This window comes from Epinephelus fuscoguttatus, linkage group LG14 (assembly GCF_011397635.1).
Source record: "Epinephelus fuscoguttatus linkage group LG14, E.fuscoguttatus.final_Chr_v1".
NCBI lineage: Eukaryota > Metazoa > Chordata > Actinopteri > Perciformes > Serranidae > Epinephelus > Epinephelus fuscoguttatus.
Genome location: NC_064765.1, coordinates 840,912 through 865,690, shown reverse-complemented (window position 1 = coordinate 865,690; position 24,779 = coordinate 840,912). Strand labels below are relative to the sequence as shown.

The window sequence follows — 24,779 nt, the reverse complement described above, 5'->3', positions numbered from 1 at the left end:
TGAACCAATTTTAAAACCAGTTGTACCTATGAATCATACGCACACATACACATGGGGAAATAGAGCCCAGGTTGAAAAATACCGAAGTTATCCTTTAAGATGATGTCACCACTATGTCTACATGCATGTTGGTGATACCCTGGGTGTGTTGGTTGACGTCCTGCGACACCAGACATTACAGAATAACGGCGACTGGCAGTGCATCACACCGACATTTTAATCTAAATCTGAAAAATATAAATGAAAATGTCAACATCCTGGTCTTTTTCCTGCAAAGCACAGAACATGACATGTTCAAATAAAAAAATCAAAATGGAAACATTTTTTTCTTCTCCTGAAAATCTTTCCATTTATTTTTACACAAATCAACACAGTAAATATACAGTTATGGATTAACTGAAAAAGAAACTAATAAAAAGAGTTAGAATGTAATAAATGGTTCATAGAAACAAACTATATTTACAGCTTACGGATTCAAGTCTTGAAATAAGATTACTTCACTTGATTTGTAAATGTTTATAAATGATCTGACATGACAAGGGAATCAAATACATGTCAGACATTAAACTAACCTGAAGTGAACCTGCCCGACTCAAAACACTAGTATCAAATATACATTATAACAGCCATGGATTCATCTATAACAATTTTTTCCGAGGTCGTATGTTGTCACCTTCTTTAGTTCACACATGTGTGATACATCATTCACATAGTCTAAATCATAATCACTGTGGGATGAAAGGTCTCAAACGGTGGAGAAGATCTTCTCTTTCATCTCGCCGTCTCACTTATGATGTCTCCTTTCCTTGTCGTCATCTTTGAGCAAAGAGGCAAACAGAGCGGCGCCCAAAGCTACGATGCCGACACCTGCTACAGCTATGCCTCCGATCGCCGCTGCTCTCTTGACCTGCGAGAGATAAATGAGCGACACACTGAAGGTCAAAGACATGCTGCTAAAACATTTCACCATGTCAACTGTGTTATTATTGCAAAGATAGTGCACCATGTCGGTGGGGGGACTGCCTGCCCTCATAATTATGAAGGCTCAATATTCTGAAAAGTGTACCACTGGACCAAAAGCCCATTTTTCAGACAGCTCTGTTTTCTCCAAAGGGCAGTTTCTCCAATGACCACACATGACTTATCATTGTGCCGAATGACATCATCAAACCTTCCTACTATAGTGAAGGTGAGATCCGCCCTACTCGTTGCCTTCGTTGGTTGGATTGGTCAGGTTTAGGCAATCACTGCATGAAAGTTCAACAGTTCAAATTCACGACCCAACAGCGTGGCTTCATCCTAAAAGAGTTAAGCTACCAGACTGACCTGCCTGCAGTCAACACCTGTCTCCCACTGAACATATGTTGAACATTATGCAGCACAAAATAAGACAACGTCGACCCCGGACTGTTGAGAGGCTGAAGTTGGATATCAAGCAAGAAAAACTTCAACAGTTAATGTTCTCAGTTCCCAAACACTTACTGAGTGGTGATGATGTGGCACAGTGTTGCAGAATGACATTAAATATCTTGTCTCTGGACTGTGTTCAACTGAATATAGATCGAACAGGATTCACAGATCACTGCATTTTGTTTTAATAACACAACGTCCCAACTATTTCTGGAGTAGGGGTTGTACATGTGGAGGTAAAACTGAACCAAATGTAAGGTATAGATTTACACACTATATAAAAAGTCCATCTGCAGTCAGTCTGTCTTCTTGAGGCTCTCTGAATAGTCAGGTGCAGCTACGACACAGTGAATGTGACACATGCTCTGAGTGGGATGATTAAACAAGCTTTTCTGAACTCTGCACATCAGCTTATTAATCATCGTGTGTTGTTTGAAATATGAGCAATCACACTTTATTTATTTAGCTGCACATGTGCTCCTTATCAGCTGAGATAGAGTGGGTTAGATTTGCGTATTGTTACATTGAACGAGACACTCGTGTGATGAGCTTGTTCAGGATCCAGGTGCAGACACACACCAGGCCGCGTGTCACTGTGATACTTTCAGTTACTGTAATTTAGCTGTTTTTTATTTTTGTTTTTGTTTGTTTTACATGTTTGGAATAAATCTCAATCAAATCAATAAAAGGATTTCACACTGAAACATCAGTAAAGTAAGTTTCAGCTACACCTGTTATGTTCTCGTATGATCAGTGGAGACGTTTGTTTTCAGCTGAATGACTTTTATTTCTCTCAGTTTATCAGCGTATACTTTGATTTATTGGTTAATTTTCCTACTGACATACTTTGTTAATGTTTACAGGACTGACACCTTCTACACACACATTTTGTCATGATATGAAACTCTGATAAGTAAAGAACAGTCCCTTAGTGACGGAGTCCGCCATTCCCATGCCGGATTCAGATTACCTACACATGAACTACACATACATGCACTTCAAAGTTACTACATGTAACTCTGTCTCATGTAAAAGAAGCCTCCCAGTTTCCTTCAGGCTCTACAGTCACATCTGAACTTACTGCTGATGCACGTTAATATTTCCTGCTGCTTCACACTTCAAGTAAAATTGGTGAACCACAAGTTGGGTTTTATTTTGAAGCAGCCACAGGAAATTAAATATATTTTAGACGAAGGTTCATGTCGACTGTCATCAGGGCTGGGTGTCGTTTCAAAAATGCCAGTGCCTTTAAAGTGATGTAGTTAAACAGTACTTAATTCGATGCCCATAATGTGAATGGAGTGTGTATACTGTAAGAAATAAAGAGCTTGGACTTTGATTTGCCTTAATCACTCAAGAGATAGAGAAGGAGAACGTGCCAATACTCGTTTAATGGCACCTGAGGATGAAGACACTGACATCCTCTGTCATCCCTTGAAACAACTCAGCTGGTCACAAACATTGTTGATGTTTGTTGAATTTAGTTTGTGACATCTGGTGACCAAAAAATTGAAGCTGCTTCTGAGTGTGAGCTGTTGTGAGAGTCCACCCAGCTGCACACACTGAGTGACAGGGTCGGCTGTTACGTTGTCTTCACACCATACGTTGTGTTACTAGAATATTTTGAGTCAACTTGTGTCATACATGCTTGGAATCAAAGAGTGAACTTCTGCTGGTGTGTCCTTGGCATCATACATCCTCGGACGATCTCAATATGATTGGCTATCCAATTTATCACTCTCAGAAATAAGTGTATGATGTAAAATCACGCTACTCGCTTGATTCACGCAGCTTAGTTTGCGCATTTCACGTCCTTTTGCGTTGCGTCTTCATGTTGACTGCACATGTAATTCACTCACTCAATTATTTGTGCCTGGTGTGAACACCATGTTAGCATCACACAATTTTTCATCAACGGGATTACTGTCAGAGTTGCGCCGTCTCGGTGTCGGTGTGAGTTTGTCTGGACTGTTTAACGGCCCGGTGTTGTTGTGACATTGAACTGAGAGTTTGTCAGGAGGACAGCAGCTCTGCAGATGGCTGTAACAGAAAGTCTGCTGATGCGGTGGGGAGACGGGACGGTCCAGGCAGTGGTGCTGTATAGGGGAGAAATGTTAGGACGATTCCAAGGGCCCCTGACTGACCCCAAAAATAGGTAAAAATTTATGTAACATTATTCAACCATCATCATTAAGTATATATATTGTTTTTCAAATATAGTAATAAAATTAATGATCTCTTTGCTTTTACTTGAGTTTGGCAGTAAAAGTTAAATATCCTCATTGACCAAAAAGTGAACATGCATATTGACTGAACACCCCCCTGTATCTGCATGAAGTGGTTTGGTCCTGCCTTAGCGCACTTACGGTGATGGTGCCTAGCAGCAGGCAGCAGTTGCGCTAGAACGCTACAGTCATCATCATGCTAGCTGGTACTAAAAGAAAATCCTGTTTTCATAAAAGGAGAGAAAGAAAGGAGAGAGAGGAGAGGCAAAAGAAAGGGTGTCAATATGTGACCCAGTGTTTCTCCAAGAAAGGTGAGTAGCCTATAGTGTGTGAGTGGTTGAGATTAACCCGTTAGCTTAATGTCCATAGTGAAATAAGCTAACGTTAGCTACAGACTAGTGTTAGCTTACACTTCACTCCTTTTTAACCTGCATTTAATCAGTGCAGCTAAATGTTTAGCAAGATATTCATATTAAACCAGTTGTCCCCGCCCCTTTTACCAGACTCAACCACAGATGAGTCAGAAGCAGCAGCAGCCCTGTCTGCCCATAACTTCACCCCTCCCTGCCCCAATGAAGAAGGTGAGCAACACATGCCAGTTAGCATCACTGCAGGGAGTCTGTGGGACTCTCTCTCTCTCTCTCTCTCTCTCTCTCTCTCTCTTGCTCTTTTTTACCATTACAACAAAGAAAATAATTTTTTTTTCATAACAAATTATTTTTCCAAATAATGATTATTATTAAACAAAACAGCCTCCAACTGTCTGCACTGGATGCTGGACAGTTGGAAACATTAAGTAGCCTAACTCAGCCTGTATTAAAGGTACAGGCAATATTAAAATAATCCAGGTAGATGCTTCTGTGTTCTGTGAACTGCAGGTAATTTGGGTTGATGTAAATCTGTAGGATTTAGTGTCGTTCATTTATTGGGATTTTTATGGCAGTTTTTAAATTTTGCATCAAATAGTGAATCACATGCTGTATGCAGACTGTTGCATGCACAACTCACTAGCCGTAAATATTGTACTGGTAGTATTGAACTACAAGAAGCAAGACAGTTGCAAGCTTTCAATGTTATGTAAAGTTTTTAATGGGTCAATTAGGTCCTAAAGATGTGGTGACAACAGCTGCGCAGGGGGGGCCCAATGTGATTTTTTTTCATGGGGCCCAAAATTCCTGGTGGCGTCCCTGGGTCCAGGATCAGATTCCTGGCACAAAAAGTATTGAATGCAGGTATCTTTTGACTGGAGATGTCTCGATACTTCCTGGTACAGAATTATTTTGGTTGATACCTTAAATGTATCGCAAACTGATTCCCAGCCCAAACTGCCACTGATCATCTCTGGTGCTTTTCACCAGCAGATCATTCAAATGTTTTGTAAAGGAATAATGCAGCAGGATGTTATGAGAATCAGCACAACTTCAACTACTCATCAAGGTACACACACCTCTTTACTTCCCACAGGTCCATACTTCACCCTTCATCCTACAGATGACCAGGGCTGTTTGTTAAGTATGAAAACACAAGTATAAAGGCCACAGGACACCCACCTGTCGAGACTCTGACTTGCCGTACCGTAGCTCTGTGACAAAGTGCTCACAGTTGTGGGAGATGGCAGAGTACGGCAACTCCTGGCTCACCATCCTGCAGGCGTCCCTCACAATGAGGTGGCGCTCACGAGGCTCGTACTCATCATCCAGGAAGTTGTTGATGATGAAACGATGGTGGCCGACCACTTCCCAGATCTTCTGACGTCTCACCTGTGCTGTGTTGCTGTCCAGGAGGGTCAACAGGCCACCCAGAGCCCCTGAATCTTCATCTGTGTGTGATAGACGAGACATGAAATAGGTTAGAATAAAACAGCTTGGAGAGATAAAGGGTTCAGACAGTGAGAGAAAGAAAGAAAAGGAAAGGATAAAATGCCATTAATAAGTCATTACTGTCTTTACAGTTATTTTACTTTACATACATGTTACTGACTGATAATCTGTTCATCTGAGAACTTAAACAAACAGAACTACTGTATATTAAGACAAGGAGCAGACAGAAGGTTACAGATGGTTTACAAGACTTGGACTAACTTGGAGGAATCAAATGAACAATTTCATTTCCACCGATGTAGATGGCCCAGTGCTCATAGGTCCCACGGAAGATCTCGATCAGGTCTCCGGGCTTTGCATCATGTTCAAACTAAAAGACAGACAACACACAAAGAGACGTTCTAAACATCCTGAACTGACATGCAGTCAGTGTAAATGTTTGGTATTAAAAGGTGCCCTCTGCAGTTTCTGACCACCATTAGCACCATGGTTTCACACACTGATCTACAGGTGGCTGATTTCAGCGCACTTCAGGGACATTGATTTAACTTCTTGTGGCAATGGCCAATACTTCAGGGGTTCTGGTGTAGCCAGTGGATATCCAGTCAAAGACTTCCTTATATGTGCACCAGTCACTGAATTCATGTCTAAAATTTAAATATGAAATGTCTTGATTTGAAATTTTAAAACCTGAATTTGAATGTTTTTGTTTGTGTTCATGAACTAAGATCCAAAAATTCAATATTGAGAGTTAGATAGCTGATTAAATAGATAGATTAAATAGCTGCAGAGTAATACAGTACACTTTAGCAGCGGCGCAGTAATATAATATGGAAGTTTTACAGTTGAGAAAATGTAAAGTCAAAGAAAAGGCCTGTCTGATGGCAAGGTAAAGTGATGAAAAAAATCCTCACATAGCATCTACTGAGATTATTTTTTTAGGTGGGCCTCTTTTAACGTGGCTAAAATACATTCTGATATTGACCCCCGTTCACAGCAATTTCTTGCTGAGCTGCCTGTTAATCCAAACTGGGGTGCACTGACCATCATCTACTGAAGGTAATAAATACACTGACTACTTAAGTGTCTCATTCAGCCCCACTCCAAAAATCCCAAACTATCCCTTTATATCAAAGCAGCTCCTACAGTAACTCAACAGTGACAGCAGAGCTCAGCAGCAGCAGCAGCAGCAGCAGCAGCAGGAGACTCACCAGAGTTGGAGCCATGTCTTCAGTTCATCTGTCAGCTGAGAGCCGATGTGTCTTTGCTGCAGCCTGAAACCTGAGTGTGCTTATGTCTCTGAAGTGAAAGTGTTCACCTGACCACAGGTGATAAACACTGATATGCAAACAGACCCAGATTAGATACGCTCATTGGTCCACACTGAATAACCAGGCTGTGTGACCTGAAACTGTAAATCATTGACCAGATGAGTCAATGTTAATGTTGAACTCTGTCAACAGAGTTTGATAAAGTTCAATGTAAGCTAAGTTTCATTTCTCCTGAAGGGTTCAGTGGGTGTTTCTCTGGGTTAAAGCTTCACTACAAAGGTTTCACAGTGACATGATGTTCTTCAAAGACGTCTTTGTTACACAGTGTCTGTCAGTTTTATAATGAATAAAAACCAGGCTGCACATTTAACACATAATAAATGTCCTTACTGATTTTAATTCCAGTAGATTAAAAGGTAACTCATTACACAGTGAGGAGACTTATTAAAACAAACTTCACTTTACCAACGCACACAGTCTGTACATAAAATCCAAATATATATATTTATATTTATATTGAAGCTTATGATGGAGGCAGAGACCTTCACCTTATCGGCCTTCAGCTGATACACAGAGTCAAAGATGGACGAGTTTGTTCATGAAACATTGTTCTGGAGTAAATTAACTGAGATGAATCAGTCAAGGCCAAACACAGGAACATGGCATTGTAAAAAAATTAATTAGCCCGCTGTTATTCCATTAAAAAACAACATTTTCATAAATTTAACAGTGAAATATCTCTGATTTTACAGAGAGGACAGAAAAGTGCTCTCACTGTCATCAGTTATTTGGTTTAAATATCGGCGATCAGATGATGCTCAATGACAAATTATTACACTTCATGATTAATCAAACTTGATGATAAAAAAACTGATTACAGTGAGTATGATGGTGTGCTGGTCAGATTATATATATGTTCTTTTTGTGTGTTTTTTTTATTGATTTTTTCATCAAAAACTCCCATTTCATATTTCAGCCCCTACCCCTTGTTCTGGAGTGCCACCGCGCCCCTCTGAACACAGTTACAGCTCATTTATTCTCCCTTTACATATGAAAACAGATACGTGTGTTTCAAGCATTGTCATCATCCGTCCCGTTCCTCATATCAAGTCGTCAAACACCACCGTGTCAGTGATGTCAGCATCAGACACTGACACCAAAAGCCACCTTATGTGGTGTTGTGATGCATCGCTGGTCAGCTGCACAGCACCTGTCGTGACGGTAAGGATCACAGGATGGTGTCACTGTGAGACACTGCTGGTAAAGTGTAATATAAGGAGCTGAGACATCCGGTTGCTGCAGACAACGTGTGCGCGTACGCATCATGGCTGCCAAGCGTATTTTGCGGTTGTTTGGCCCATAGGCCGCTCACTTTGATGCGAGGTAACATGACGCGTGCACAAGATGCAATGTTGACATGAACACTAGAGGCGCTCGTGTGAAGTAGATCTCTAGAGACCATGAATGTGAGGTTGGGCCGCACATACCATCTCCGATGGCGGCGGAGACGACGCCTTTTCGTCTGCCGAGTTCTTAAAAGACATAAAATTATAATCTCCTCTTCACCAGGGATGCAGATGAATGTTGAGTCAAATCATGATGTTCTTTTCTAAACCCGACCACGTGTTTGTTGACATCCCGGTGTTGGTTGTGGCGTCCTGGAACATCAACAGCAGTCGCAGGAGGAAACCTAACGTGTAATATGCTGACGTGAAAGTTCAACGACAGCATGGTGACATGTGACAATATGGGATGGGAATGTGTTGAAACATCACTGCCTCCATACTTCCATGTGTCCTTAATGATGTCATAGATACAGCCAATAGATGACACTAGAGGGCGGAGTCAAAAGTTTCACACAACAACAAACGAGGTGATGGTGGAGGAGGTCGTAATATTGTGCCTGTACATGAAGGTGTTGTAGACAGGGGAGGTCTGTGAGGTCATTATATACATCCCCACATAGATGGAGAATTCTTTTGACTAATTTCAGTATATCGTCGTCTCCTACGCTCATATTTCACTTGAACTATGCTACACTGACTCCATGATGTCTGGTGGTTCTGCTCCGTTTCGTCCGTATCCGTATGCTTCAAGAAAATGTGCACAAATACAGACAAAATGAAAACGGAGTACGAACAGAAGGCTATGTCCATGGTTGAAATCTTGGCCTGTGAAACACCACAACCCTCTGAGACCCTGATACATCGTCAGCAGTTGTTGATGATGGCATTCACGTAATGACGTGCACTCTTCTGCTGTGATTTCTCTTGCGTTGGCTACAGACATCCTTTTGTGGTTGTCAGGACACTCACGATCTGTTCACAACTTCAGTTTGACACTACCGACTGATCAAACAAGTCATCAAATAAAAAAGAACTGCGCTTCATCATCAGGCCGCTGATCTGACGTGATGTTAGCAACATGTGCTCCTACTCTGCCAGTCTGAACTGATGTTTGAGGAACGTGACAAATGCAACCCTTCATTACCAGACTTGAGTTACATTTCATGAGGTGGAGATCAAATCAGAGCTAAAAGACTTTTGTCCAGAAAGAAAACTCCTGTAGAAAGTTAATGTGTCACTGTGTCTGCTGGACGTGAACATAGTGAATAATCTGCTCACGTGAGCTTGGTGAGATGAGAATATGTCGGGCTGTCAGTGTGTTTTGGAGTTTCTCTGCCTCCTAGTGGCCAAAATCTATCACAGCAGCTTTAAAAATCTGCCACACTCACACAGATCTAGCAGTGGCAGGTGAATGCTGGGAGCATCAGACAGAGTGAACTGGAAAAATCATATTCAGGAAAGCGTCCAAGCTGGGAGACCTGGAAGTTAAATTTCTCCCCAGTTCCTCATTAAGTGCTTAAAACAGGAAGCCCTCAATCAGAGCGGCGCGGGGATCCCAGCGGCCTTTTAGCTCTGCAGGATGTTTGGAGAAATTCCCCCACTCAGATCAATGCTGCTGAGCCTTTTATTAAATACAGCTGGAATACAGAAAGTCCTGCGGCCCGGCCAACAATCTTTTTCTACTCCTTTTTTTTCCTCTTTACTGTTCTGCTCTCTTCTGGTTGTCTTCACCTCATTGACAGCGGACAGAAGCCAGAGGAAGGATTTGACACCAAACATTCATCTCTCTTCCTGTCTGTCAGCGCTGCCTTTTACCACAGCACCTGTTGAACTGCGTGCCATATATGCCGTCACCTGCCCGCTGTTTCACCCAGCCTCCCGACATCATATAGCTACTGCAGCTATGCTTCTCTCTCTCTGTTTATTCCTCTGTCAGAGCTGCAGATAAGCCACTTTAGTGGAAGTGTTACACTTCAGACTGTTTACCTGCAGTGACTACACAAGTGGGCTAAAAAAATAATTCAAATGAATAATTTATCTTCACAAATAAAATCCACTTCCTGTTGATTCAGATGGTTCGTTGATCAATCAATCAATCAATCAATCACTTTATTTATAGAGCACTTTTCATACATAAAATGTATCACAAAGTGCTGTACATTACAGAACACAAGCAGGGAAAGGGTCACGGGGTACAAAATAAAATACAAAATGAAATACAAAACCCCACCCACCCACCGTCCCAGCCCACATTTAACACATACACCCCCCCCGTGCGCGCGCGCACGCACACACACACACACACACACACACACACACACACACACACACATACACACACAAAAACACACTCTCTCACACACACAGGGACACCCAGTCAGGACTCAGCAGGAAGCCATAGAGGACTGAGGAAATGCTATCTTAAACGAAAATGGGGAAACACAGGAGCTAAAGCTAAACTGATAAAACCATGACAAGATATAGGAAAATCATAAAATGCTAAAAAAATGATTAAAGTAAAACTGTTTTAAAACCAAACAATAAAAGAAAACAAACAAAAAGTGTTAAAACATAGGATAGTAGCTCAGAGACTAAAATGGAGTAAAATACACAAGATTAACAGAGTAAACTAAAAGAGAGGCTAGAAGAATAAAGCAAAAGATCAGCTAAAAGCCAGACTAAAAAGGTAGGTCTTTAGTTTGCTTTTAAAAATATGAACAGTAGGTGCTGCTCTCAGGTCCTCAGGTAGACTGTTCCACAGATGGGGGGCCATAGTAATGAAATGATGCCTCACCGTAGTACCAGAGATGCCAATGTAGTTTTGGAGTCTGTTTAAAAGAATTGTGTGATCCACTGTGTCAAAAGCTGCACTCAGGTCCAACAGGACTAAAACAGAGATTAATCTTTTATCCATGTTGGACCTGAGGTCACTAACAATTTTGACCAGTGCTGTCTCTGTGCTGTGATTTTTTCTAAAACCTGACTGAAAAACGTCACCAATATTATTAGAAATCATAAAATCATTTCACTGGTTAAAAACAATCTTTTCTAAAATTTTGCTTAAAAATGGCAGGTTGGAAACAGGTCTATAATTATCAGGTACCGCTGTATCCAAATTGTTTCTCTTCAGAAGGGGTCCGACACAGGCTGTCTTAAAGGCAGTGGGAAAGACCCCTGTCTGAAGAGAATAATTAACAATATTAATAACATCATCCTTAAAAACACTAAAAGAGGTCTTAAAAAGGGATGTGGGGATAGGGTCTAAAATACAAGTCACTGGTCTAAGATGGGAGACAACCTCTTCCAGCTCTGCAGCATCAACCAGGACAAACCTCTCAAGTGTCTCCCCATTTAAAAGCACAGGCTCAGAGGAGCTAAAATTATCAGGCTTACGGTTTAAAAAGTTTGACCTGATAAAATCAGTTTTATTTCTGAAGTGGACAGCAAGGTCTTCACATGATAAATCTGAATTAAAAGGTTGCTTAAAAACAGGGTTTGTTAATTGGTCAGTGGTTGAGAAAAGGATTTTGGGGTTATTGTAATTGTCAGCTATTAATTTTGAAAAGTGCTCCTGTCTTGCTTGTTTTACTGCTCTGTTGTAGGTGGTAATATGTTTCCGAAATATCTGATAATGTACTTGTAATTGGTTTTTCCTCCATCTTCTCTCTGCAATTCTGCATTCTCTCTTTAATCTGAGAACCTTGTTTGTTCTCCATGGTGGTTTTATGTTTGGTTTAGTCTTTATCACCTTTAATGGTGCAACAAAATCTATTGCTGACTTAAGTTTCTGGTTAAAATGATCAACAATGAAATCACAAGAAGAGGGTAAAACAGCCTTTGGAGCATCAGTTAAAATCTCACTAAAATTAGCAGCCACTTCAGAATTAAGATAGCGTTTCCTGACAGTACGCTCCGGGATGTCCTGCTGGATAAAATCCATTACATTAAAAAACACACAGTGATGGTCGGACAAGCCCACATCCACAACAGAGGACACAGTGGCTGATAACCCAAAGGTTATTAAAAGATCTAATATATGTCCTCTGTTGTGGGTGGAGCTTGATACATGCTGGTTAAAATTCATAAAATTAATAAGATTTAAAAATTCAGAGCTTAAAGAATCAGACGGTACTTCGAATGAATGATTGATAACAATTCTGAAAATTCACTGATAAAAGCAGAGCATTTTTTGGGTGGCCTGTAAACAGTTATACAAAATATAGGGGGACTGCTAAAAACAAAGGAATGATACTCAAAAGAAATAAAATCACCAAATAAAACCTCTTCAAAACCATGTGAACTTAAAAGAATTGTTGCGGTCCCCCCACCCCGTCTACCATTTCTAAAAGAATGTAAATAATTAAAACCAGGCGGGGATGCTTCATTAAGTGCTGCAGGTCCATCTGAGCCAAGCCATGTCTCAGTTAAAAACATAAAATCAATACTGTTATCTAAAATCAGGTCATTAATTAAAAAAGTCTTATTTAAAAGAGAGCGTACATTTAAAAGTGCCATGTTGAGTTTTCTCTCTGGTGTTTGTGGGGGATGAGCGGTGATGCCTGTGATATAATTAAATAATAGCTCTCGACAGGTCGAAGTGTGTCGTGATCATATCACAGCTAAGAGGGGCTGTGCCCAATCTGGACCCCGATGTTCTTAGTAACTACCGGCCCATTTCCAAGTTGCCCTTTGTATCTAAGATTCTAGAAAAAGCAGTTGCAAACCAGTTAGTGACAGCGTTGAACAGTTACAATATCTTACATAAATTTCAGTCTGGTTATCGTCAGTTACATTCCACAGAAACTGCTCTTCTCAGGGTCTCCAATGACATCATGACGGCCTCCGATGCCGGTAAATCCATTATCCTGGTTCTGCTTGATCTCAGTGCAGCCTTTGACACTGTTGATCACCACATCCTTTTAGACAGGCTGAGGGACAGGGTAGGAATCTCAGGGACCGCCCTTCATTGGTTTAAATCCTATCTGTCTGATTGATCCTTTTCTGTGGCTGTTGGCCCTCATAAATCAGAGTTTGCCCCCCTTTCTTGCGGGGTGCCCCCAGGTTCAGTGCTTGGGCCTATCCTCTTTACGCTATACATGCTCCCTCTCAGAGATGTCATCAGCAATTTTGAAGGTATCTCATACCATATGTATGCAGATGACCTCCAGTTATATTTTTCTTTTAACCCTGATAGGACCGATGGAATTGACTCACTGTACGATTGTATGAATGTAATTAAGGACCGGATGTCTTCTAACTCCCTTCAGTTGAACGCAGCTAAAACTGAGATTTTAATTATTGCACCTGATGCCTCAGCATCTACAGTGGCCAGCTGCTTAGGGTCCCTCAGTGCAAATGTGCGCCCCAAGTTGAGAAACCTTGGGGTCACATTTGATCAGGCCATGCTCTTCAATGACCACATCAAAACTGTCACTTGCTCCTGCTTTTTCCACCTCAAAAACATTTCCAAACTCAGATCCATGTTAACTTATTCCGAGCTAAAAATGATCATCCATGCTTTTATTTCCTCACGTCTAGATTCCTGTAATTCTCTTTTCACCTGTCTAAATAAAACTTCATTAGACCGCCTCCAGCTGGTCCAGAACGCTGCCGCCAGGCTTCTGTCCAGATCTCATAAGTTCACTCACATCACTCCAGTCCTGGCATCCCTGCACTGGCTCCCTGTTAATTTCAGGATCCAGCACAAGATTCTAACCATCACTTACAGAGCCCTCCATGGTCAAGCACCTGCATACTTGACGGATCTGGTGTCCTTTCACTGTCCTGTCAGGTCACTGCGGTCCGCTGAAGGCCACCTACTTACTGTCCCTCACACAAGATTAAAGACGAAAGGTGATAGAGCCTTTAAGGCTGTTGCACCTAAATGGTGGAATACACTACCTCATGAGCTGAGAGCGGCCTCTTCCGTGGACATTTTTAAAAAGCAGTTAAAAACACATCTGTTTAGGCTTGCGTTCCATTAATTGTCCATTGTATCATCTCTGTATTTCGCTGCACTTTACTTTTTATTTGTTTTTGTGTATTTTGCATTGTTTCTGTTATTGTATTGTTTGTATTTTATCTTGTGAAGCACTTTGTGAGTCCTCTCTGTGAGAAGTGCTATATAAATAAATTTACTTACTTACTACTGTTTGGCACGACGACAGGACCGTCAGCTGTGATAAAATTACAACATATCACAGCCTGAAGTGAGCTGTTGCTTCTAAGTAAACAGTTACCAATGGCAATATTAAAGCTCAACCTGGTCTCACAACTACAGCCATGGCATACTGATTGCTTGGTCAGTGATTTCCAGGGTCAGGCATCAACGAAAAAAGCCGTCCTTTCACCTTGGCATGATATTTGGCTGGTCGCCGTTATTGTTTCATGGCACCCAGCAGCGTCAGCAGGAAAAGCAGCCACACAAAAATATGAGTTCAGGCACTGGAAGTCCGAGTAGGGTGGGAGCGGTGGTGGATGAGTCCCAATACCTTTCACCCAGTGTTCACTTCCTCTAAGAATGTAAAGCCAAATGTCACATGCTGGTGTTGTAGTGACGTAGTGCTTTTATTTTGAAAGAGACTGTATCAAACTGTACATTTCCTGTGAAAACAGAAGTGTATTTTGAAAACAGACAATGCATGTAACAGGCTGAAGTTGACACGGCGTCCCAGAACGTCAACAACCAACACACCCAGGGTACCTTGGACGTCATATGTTAATGACCAAATGTGGACATGTGACGAGGTCACAGTGAGGATGATGATGGTTAGGACAGTTCAGTGGAAAACAATGCAATGAAAGTATTTTAGTTACTGATGTGTTTCGACATCACATCAAATTGAAGTGGAAGCTACTGAGGAAGTTATCCACTGCCCTACAAACCCATTACAAGTCTAACAACCTAACAACAGGGTTCCTCCAATACTGTTTTAAGATGGAAGTCTGATTCAGATTATTTTGTACTGAGGCTGCTGTTACACAATATTCTGCACAAGATTCAGTATCTTTCAATACGACCACAAGAAGTGTTTTTCCCAGAGAACTGTATTCTGGTCAGGGTGAAAAGTTTCTGAAGCAGCATAAGTTGGCGATTCAGTGTTTGACTTGCTCCTGAAATCTGATGCCTCTTAAGGCCCAGACACACCAAACCCACCTCAGAGAAGTGGCAGCAAGAAAAGTCCCCCACTGCATCGTCTCTCCACAGCAGCAGATGGCGGTCGTCTGTATTCATCATTGAAAAAGGCAAACAGGAAGAGTGTCTTGATGCTAGTTAGCCAGTTAGCACAGTTGTTCATCCTAATTTTTCACTACTCTTGTTTTTTATGTTTGTAATATTGATTAGTTGGTGAACTGTAATGTCTTATCTTTCTTTGAAAGGAGATGATGCCTCTCCAGAGTGTAGAGATCATGGTTACACTGTAAAAAAGATTTTTCTGTGTTGGAACTGAATTTTAACACGAGATGTAAATTGTGAAGTATAGACAGTATCGACAGTAAGGCACCATCATATTTATAGATTCTTTCTCTCATGTCGTTTTTCTCTTCACTCTTTTTTCCTGCTTCACACCTTTTGTCTTTGATTCTTTTCATTTCCTGTTTCTCTTTCTGCCCTCTGACATCTTCTCTCTCAATTACTTCACATCCTTTAATTCTTCCCACCCGCTCATGACCACCCTCGCTCTCACCTCTCCACTTCAGACCTCTGACCTTCACACTGGAAACTGTGTGTGTGTGTGTGTGTGTGTGTGTGTGTGTGTATGGTGGGTTTAATCAGTGCCTGGAGGCAGAAAGCAGAGCTCTCATCTCTAACTAATCCATCCTTGTGGGTGCAGACTGCCTCTCCTCGTGTGACCGGTGAGCAGTGGTAAAACCTTGGGTGAGTTTCGACCGGTGGACGTTCTTGTTTCCCATCTCGTCTTCCTACAGTCGAGCCGCCTCCTCCTCCTCCTCCTCCTCCTCCTCCTCCTCTCACTGCAGCCCACTCACTGTAAGTTCAAGCAGCCAGGGCTGTGTCAGATGTTGGCCTTTGATATGCTAATGCCGTCCTGGTTTTCATGTCTTTTTAAAGTATTGACTGGTAGAAATGTGAGTGCAGCATGATCCTGGGCCTGTTGCACTGACACTGAGGGAGGAGATATCGTACAGAGCGTCTGCTTAGTCAGTGATTTGCACTTTGCCTTCACCTGAAATCACTTCAGTCAGCTGAGAACAATGTATGTTCAGGAATCTGTGGTGGTGACGGGGAGTGTCCACCAGCTGACAGACAGATGGTCACGGTGCACTTTGTCAGGCTCAAGCTGAAGGTGAGTACACACACAAAGGGAGTTCTCTAACAGTGTAAATAAAACACATGACTGACTCGAGGACTCAGGGACAAAAGAGACAAACAGACAGGTGACATATTCACGTGATAAAGTCCAGCAAAAATAAATGTGTCATGAGTTTGTCACAGCAAAGAAAAATGTGTTTTTTACCACCCAGCCAAATTCCACGTCTATAAATTAGGTTTCAGAATCATGGGATCATGAGCAGCATCTCTGCTCTGAGACGCTGGGTGCGCGTCCTCTGAATGAGTTGAGCAAACACTCTTTTGGGAGCTACAGTGAGCCTGTAGCACAGTAACATACACCACCTCTGAGTCAAAGAAGGAGCTGCTGTGCAGAGGAGGACTCTCGTTAGCAGCTAAATCAGTAGCACACTCCTTCCCCCCAAGAAATCGAGCCACTGTACAATGACAGATGCATGTTAGGAGCTAACCCAGGGGAGCAGAAACAGTCACCACCCGGAGCCAAAGAACGAACTGCTCTAAAGTGACCGACTCTCGTTAGCAGCTAACCCTGTAGCAAAAAGCACACAACCCTCCTCACCAGGGAATGAGAGCTGCTGTGTGGTAGTAGCCTCTCGTTCAGCAGCTAACGAATATTAAAAATCGGTCAAAGCTGTTGTTATATCTGAAGTATCCCACATTTTTGCAATTTGAAAATCCTCTTGTGCAGCAGGCATGGGTCCATGGTCTCCAACAGTATAAACTCTCAAAGTACCCTCAAACAATTAGCGCCCGACAGGTTAGGTTAGGTTTAGAAAGTGAAACATGGTTGGATGTCTTCACATTACATTCTTAATGTAAAGTAACATAGGTCGGGTTTAAGAAAACAATCATGGTTGGGTGTCGTCATGTCACGTACTTACATAAAGTTACATAGGTTAGGGTTAGGAAAAGAAACATCACTTGGTTTCACACAGAACACAAACACCAGTATTCTGGAAGAAAGTCCTGTGTTTGTCTGACCCAACGTGCCTCCTTATGCAGACTTTCACTCTTTATACTACTTCCTTCCCTGTCGGCGTATTCACCAATACAAACTCTGGTGCGTTACTTTTTGTAGGTGCACATATTAATAGTGCATGTGAATCGCCTGAAACTGTTATCACAAAGTGGTGGAAACACTTTGAAAGACAAAGCGTATTTCCTTGTTTGATGACATCATTTTGGAGGGACTACCCTGCAGATATTAGGGGAATTAAAATATTTATGTTGGTGTCTGGTTATCAGATGAATCTCTGGTGCAAACTCAGCCTAAACTACATTTCAGAGCAGAACAAGTTCAGCTGAAACTCCTGCACCCGTTTTCTACCACAGGCGGGCCGTAAATCATGCCGGCTGTTTGGCAGAAGTCGTGGATCATCGTACAATGGTTAATTAAAGCCAGATCAATCCCAGTGCCACCGGTTCTTTCTTTACACTGCGTCTACAGAGAGCAGTCCCACGGTACCTTCAGCCCAGCGAGCGATGAGGAGGAGGAGGAGGAGGAGGAGGAGGAGGCCTGTGATGTTTGTTCAGGGCTAGAAAAGAGGCTGCCACTCATATTTGTACAGAGGACAAAGCCACGCAGGCTCTCTGGCACCATATGAAAGATGTGTTTTCACAGCGCGTACAGCAAATACAACTGTTCTTTTTTTTTGCTCTTTTCCAAAAGACATCGCCAAATTTCAGGAAAATGAGTTTTGTGCCAGTTGCCATGGTGACTGGTCAGTGCAGTGGGCAGAGGATAGTCAGGGGGCGGCGGAGGGCAGAGGTCACATCGCAGACCCCTCTTGCTGTAGAGGAGGCGTAGCGTGCATAATAAAGGCAGTTAGATACCGCAAGGAGAAGAATGGTACGAGCAGAGGTGAAGGAGCAAACACAGATTTTTAAATACGCAGGAGTTTGTTCAATTAAAGCCAATCAGGCTTCTGTCAACAGACTTGTAAACTTGGACGTGATTTTCAACCTCTGTGAGCTCTGGGTCTCCCTGCATGAATGTAGGACTGTGAGTCTCTGTGTTTGGGTGGGCAGGATTTCAACTTGTAACTTGTCCATACACTGCTGGTGTTGACAAAATTTAGAAAGTACAATACAAATAATGTGATAGCTTCCTCTGCTTTTGGACTCTCTGGTTCTTCATTGTCTAAAAGATCAGCACAGTCAGGGAGGTTTGCAAATGGTCGACAGAGCAGATTTAAACCAACTGCCAGCCAAATGTTGGCATCGTTGGCATTCTAAAAATGACTGCTTCATTGTGACACTTTCCTCCTGGGAAAAATAACAACATGATGTTATAAAATTCCCACATTAGGGGCTAGAAAGAGCATGCATTAAGGGCCACAACAGCAACAGATCCCTAAAAACACACCCATTTTGGGAGGCTATAGAGCTGCTGGATAAAAGCCACACGTCACTAAAAACCTCCCACATTTGAGGACTAAAGAGACAAATGGATCAAGAGCCACAGGTTGCTAAAAAACATTAATTTTGGGGGGTAAAAAGCTACGGGTCCCTAAAAAACATCCACCAGCCCTTCTGCCCATTCTACCTGGACCTTTGCCCCTTTAACTTATGTTGTTGTCCCACTGTCTTTCCCCCTGATGCTGCTGGGCGCCGTTAAAAAATAACAGTGACCGGCCACGTATCATGCCCACTGTTTTGTCGGTGTCTGATGAAAGAAGTCACTGACCACACACCGGTATTCGATGATTTCAGAGTGACATTTGTGGGCTTTTCAGCTGCAGGAAAAACAGCAAAGAGTCCTTGAACACCTCCCATATTTGGTGCCCAAATGCCGCTGGAAAATGACTCGCTAGAAAACAATCGGAGTTGTTTGTTGGTGTTGAACAGTGGTCTGCAGCCACCATCCCCTCCGTCTCCTGATGACAAAGTCACATCAACATCTATCCATTTTCAACTGCTTATCCGAAGTTGTGTCTCGGGGGCAGCGGGCCGAGCAAAGTCAAATGTCCCTCTCTTCAGCGACGCTTCCCAGCTCCTCCAGGAGGACCCCGAGGTGTTCCCAGACCAGATGAGATCTATAATCCCTCCAGTGTGTTCTGGGTCTGCCCCGGGGCCTCCTACCAGCTGGACCAGGAGGATCCTGATCAGATGTTGAACCACCTCAACATGAAGGAGCAGCGGCTCTACTCCAAGCTCCCTCCAGATGTCTGACTCCTCCCCCTATCTCTAAGGCTGAGCCCAGACACCCTACAGAGGAAACTCATTTCAGACGCTTGTATCTGTGACCTCATTCCTTTGGTCATGTGTCAGAAACATTCATATGAAATGTATAAAACATAATGTAACATATCTGTGGTTTGCAGAAATACACAATACCAACATTTTTAAATCTAAACTTTGCAGACAGAGTAACTTTGTCTTTTCTGTCCACTGAGCACAGAGACTTCATGGACTGATTTTAGTCTGAAACTTTTTTAAATCCTGCTGTCATCGAGCATCGTCGCTACAAAACTGCCAGATCCAAGTCATGAATATTTTCTGATGCTTTTTTGTCTTTAAGTAAAACTCGATTTCTCCCAAATGTCTCCTCAGACATGCAGCAGCAGTGACAGCGAGCACACATGGTGCAAAGTGGGGCTTCATAAAAACAACAGCTTCTTATCTGCACTCCTTCCATTCCTCTGGATCTGTGCCACAGCCAAGAATCTTTCTGAGGAGAAAAGAGAGAAAGAAAAATGCCAGCTACTGTAGAGTTGTCATCTGCGAGACTCACATGACGAGCCAATGAGTTCTCTGCGGCTCTGGCCAAAAAAGCTCCGAGCAGCGAGCAGCATGGGATGATGGGTGATTTGAAAAGGGTTCTGGTCCCCCGTGTAGACTTCCTGCTCCGGGCCAATCAACCAAGACAAGTCATAACACAGTGTACCCGACAGCCCCAGGAACTGAGCTGACCCTGAATGCAACCCTGACCTCCGTCTGCAGGCTGCGGCCTCACTCACTCAATTCATTAATGTACGTGTGCAGACGTGTCACTGTGTGTGAGTGTGTGTCACTGCATGAGCTTATTCTCAGCTGTGGCATCAGTGTGTACTCTTTGTATATGTGTGCTTACATGTTTGTGATGTGTGTTCAGCTGCATGTGTGTGTTTGCTTGTTGCCCAGAGTGTGTATGTGTGTGTCTGTGTAGGTGTGTGTCAGAGTCACATCTAGAGTCCTCTCAGGAGTGACCTCATTCTTATCCTTCGTCATTATTCGGTGACAGTCTGTAAACTCATATTTCCCAACAAGAAATGACTAAATGTGCCACTAAAGTCATCCTGCCTGTTTCCAGAGATGAGCACATGTCACTTTGCCATGTCTAATTAACAAAAATCAAACCATATAAATGTGTGATCATGGCCAGTTTTTCTGCCCGATGTTAATCTCTTTAGACATTGTCACCATTTTGTTTTGTTTTAACAACACATGGAGGTTTCCTGCGCACATGGAAGAATTATTCTGAGCTTTAATTTAAAGGTTTATTTCACAGGAAGTGTCGGTTACTGTTTTTAAACAGTATCACCAGCAAAACTGAGAGTGAAAGCAAACCCCACTTTTTTTTTTCACTGCTGTGTCTGTGATTTGGGTAACCTCCATCTTGGATGCCTGCTGCTCACACTCCAGCCTGTGGTCGCTGCCATTTTATTAAGTCGTGACGTGACGTTGTGCCCAGTGAAGAGCGCAGGTTTTATTCACACACTGGGCACTGACACATATGACAGGGTTTCCACAGTCATGGAATTTAACAAACCACATTTCCAGGCCTGGAAAGTCATGAAATTAGTTAGAATCTTTGTTTTTTGTCTCTGGGGGGGGGGGGTGTTTCCCAGCAAGCTACATGATCAGACAACAGCAAATACACAACATCACAGTAACAACATCACAGCAATGACACACTCTGGTCTGGCCTGGTCAGTGAGACGATTCAAGGCAGCTGTGGCTGCAGGGATCAGGCTCTCCCAAAGCGACCTCAGTGCTCCGTACCTGTGCCTGGAGGGCACTGGGCTGAGGTGGTGTGTGGGTGGATGTGTGATGCCCTGTATGACTGAGGGAGCAATGCACACAATGGCCCTTGAGTTTGGGTGTGTGGAGACCAGGGCAGTGCTGTTAGTGATGTGAGTTTGTCTCTGTTAGTAACCAAGAACATGTTAAAGAAGCAGGTGGCACAGCTCAGTAGGAGGGCTGGATAACGCTCTGGTGCAACAGTAGAAGAAGACTGGATCCTTTTTACGATATCATCTGGTTGAAGCTGAGTCTATTGTCCAGTGTCACTCTGAGGTTTTTTAAAACTAATATAATGTTCAACATTTAAATACCTCACAGTTCTGTTCATGTTCTATGTTGTGAGTGGTCATCACATTTTATTATTGGTTCTTGAGAAGTCATGTGTCCAGACCCTGATATGAGGTAGAGGTGCGGGGTCCTTTTTCTTCATCAATCTGTGGTGCAGATGTATTTCTTCAGGGGGCATGTGCACTGGAGACTCCCAGCAACAAGAGAGTAAAAAGAAAAACAGAAACTACAGGCAGGAGTCTCTGCAGATAAATCCACCACCAGCGAACATCCAGTGGGTCATGGTGATGATGACTGAGAGGGATGACTGCTGTGTGAGCCGATACATAACTGTTTGTTTGAAGTGTTTTTTTTTAAATGAAAATCCTGCAACACTTTAAATTAAATGAGTGACAAAGTGTAAAAGTCCTGCACTCCAAATTGTTCCCAAGTAAAAGTACAAAAGTTTTGCGTTAAAGGGACACTTCACCCCCAAATTCTTTCCAGAAGATCAGTTACTCCAGATAATCTACAGACTTTGCTGTGAGCAGTTTCATGTAGGAACTATTTTCTTTCTACTGACTTGTGCCCACTGACCGTATCACTGCACAGAGGGAAGCGTCCAGCACGTGAAGGCAGAGCTCCCTTTATCACTTTATATACTGCTGGGGAGCTGAACTTGTGATAATATATCAGAATCTCTTAGCTGAATAATATTTTGTATCCTCAAAGTAACTAAAGGTGTCTGAATAAAGCTGCTGTCACACTGCCATGCTGTCTCTGCCCTGACAATCGCCTACCTGCACGAGCATTCCCCCAAAGGTAAAGTGTTTGTAAAGTGGCTGCTGCCTCCACGTGCTGCATGTCTGCACACTGGCAGAGTGAACGTTAGCCTGTCGCTGCATTCTGTAGCAAGACACAAGAAATGACCAAAGATTTCTACATATTTATGCCAGTTATCTGCAGTTTAAAATGTTATCGCAGACCCAGTTTATCTTCTGGTGGTCGTTATAAGTTGCTGGCGCCGTCACTATTTAGTCATTAAAATCCTCCATCTTGTGTTCTTTGTGATTCTGTGATGCCCGCTGTATAATCGGCCAGGCAGGCCTTGAGGACAGGCGGCAACCGGCAGAAGTTCAACATGGTGAACTCAGCACGGCGGAGCAAAATCTGTGCACGTACACGTGGGCGGCAAATGCTTCAAACCTCTCCCGCAGTGTTGGAACCCACTTCCCCTCTGCCGCCTTCCCCTCATTAAAATGACTGGAAGCAGCTTGTTACCGTGCTGTGGTGTGACAGACCCTGAAAATACAATATTTGCCTCAAAAGCAGAAGATGAACTTAGTGTTTGTGCCTTATAGCAGATGTATCATATACCTGTGCATGTCTTTATGAGTCCTGAAGACTGTGTGAGCGTCTCTGTGCTGGAAAAGAGACGTGGAGGAGAGAAACTCCTGAGAGTTGAGCTAAGTGTCAGAATGAGCAGGCAGAAGGTAGAAGATGATTCACAGAGAGAAGATGCCGCCTTCTGCTCGCCGTCTCCTCTCAGATCTCGTCCATGTGGCAGAAAGAAACCCTGGATATTTTAACCAGCAGGCAGCAGCTGAAAGGTGCCCAACGCCCGCTGACTCATTCCAAACACGCTGCTTTTACACGTCTGCTGGGTTGGAAATTACGCCCATGTGAACAGAAGAAGAAGAAGTGAAAAAAAAGACCAGTGGCTTTTTCAACTTTGTCGGAGTCAGAGTAATAACGCACGACAGTTTTATATAAATAATGGTACCAGTGATTCAACCTGCAGCCACTTCATGAAAGCTTTTCACATTTGTGGTCTGAACACGCAGCGTCTGGTTGCTCTTTCCCAGGAAAATGTCGCTTCATGTCGCTTGAAAACGAGGCACTAAACGTGTCTGGTTGGCTCGGAATAAAGAAGAAGAAGAACTTTGCATGCGAGGTGATAGCAACCGAGAGAAACAAGAAAACAGGGAAAGAGCAGAGAGTCACTGAAAGAGACATCACAGTCCAGCCTCACATAACACCACAGCACCACAGTGTAACAGAGACGAGGTTTGTTCACCTATATTCACTGAAGGGATGAAAGAAAGATGGGAAATTAGCTGCACTCAGAAAAATGATAACAGAAACTTTAAAATCAGTTTTGTTCTTTTCTTCTGTGTCAACACGCAGAAACATACTCAGATTAGGACTGTCAGCGTTATCGCGTTAATCGTGATGATCCGTTTCAATTCTAGTCAGTGTGTGTGTTTCCACCGGCTGCGGCTGTGCTGCGTTCCGGCTCCGTCACAGCTGCAGCGCTCTGGAGCCCTCCGCAACAGATACGCAAGACTTCTATTTTTGCCAGACGCCGGACACAACGCAGCGAATAAACAAAATAAAACATCCGGTTAATTTTCAAAATAAAATACACAGTGTTCACGACGGATCATATTTCCCTGCACTACACCTTGAACACATCATAATGGGCGGAGGCAGGCCTGAAGTCAACAGGTCAGAGGTTTCCAGACGTCATTTCACCCCGTTGACACCATGGACGAGGAGATGTTAATCATGGAGGTGCACCCAGATGTCTTCCTACTACTCCTCTGGTTTTGTGCTTCTGTTTATAGAAACTACATCTTGTTATATCGCGCGATTATGCGTGAATTCACGAGATCTCGTGGGTCCTCGTGACTCACGCTGTCCAGCGGAGCTGCACCACTCCGCACAGCAACCACAGCCGGTGGGTGTTGACGGACGGCGGAGCACGCAGCAGATAACCAGTGCAGCCGTTCCGCAACAGACACGCATCCAGTGGATTTCCGTTGTTACTTGTAGTCAAGCTACCGCAACCACTTCCTGCTGCGGCAAAATAAGACACCACTGAGCTTTCGAACGTCATCTTTCACTTTAAAAGACTCCAGCGGCTCAGTGGACAAGTTGGAACTGGAACTTGGTCAGTGACTTCCAGTGTCAGACACCACCATCATCTCACATCGGCATGATACGCAGCTGGTCGCTGTCACAGTTTAAGGGTTGGTGGTGTTGTAGAGACGTAGTGCTTTTATTTTGAAAGAGACTGTGTCAAACTGTACATTTCCTGTGAAAACAGAAGTGCATTTTGAAAA

At 43.1% G+C, this 24,779-nt stretch overlaps 1 protein-coding gene across 1 annotated transcript; it reads right to left on the bottom strand.

Annotated features, from left to right (window-relative positions):
• Positions 1–327: 327 nt before the first annotated feature.
• LOC125900886 (phospholipase A and acyltransferase 4-like) lies at positions 328–6,813 on the bottom strand. The gene is made up of 4 exons (XM_049596159.1): positions 6,667–6,813; positions 5,717–5,825; positions 5,186–5,454; positions 328–907 (listed from the first exon to the last, which is right to left on the bottom strand). The coding sequence occupies exons 1-4, from the start codon at positions 6,679–6,681 to the stop codon at positions 785–787; spliced, it is 516 nt and encodes a 171-aa protein (XP_049452116.1). The 5' UTR covers positions 6,682–6,813; the 3' UTR covers positions 328–784.
• Between the last annotated feature and the right edge of the window lie 17,966 nt (positions 6,814–24,779).

Coding starts and splice junctions, on each gene's coding strand:
- LOC125900886 (XM_049596159.1), bottom strand. Junction 5,455..5,716: donor TGTTCATTTGATTCCTCCAA/GTTAGTCCAAGT, acceptor TATCACACACAG/ATGAAGATTCAGGGGCTCTG. Junction 908..5,185: donor GCAAGTCAGAGTCTCGACAG/GTGGGTGTCCTG, acceptor TATCTCTCGCAG/GTCAAGAGAGCAGCGGCGAT.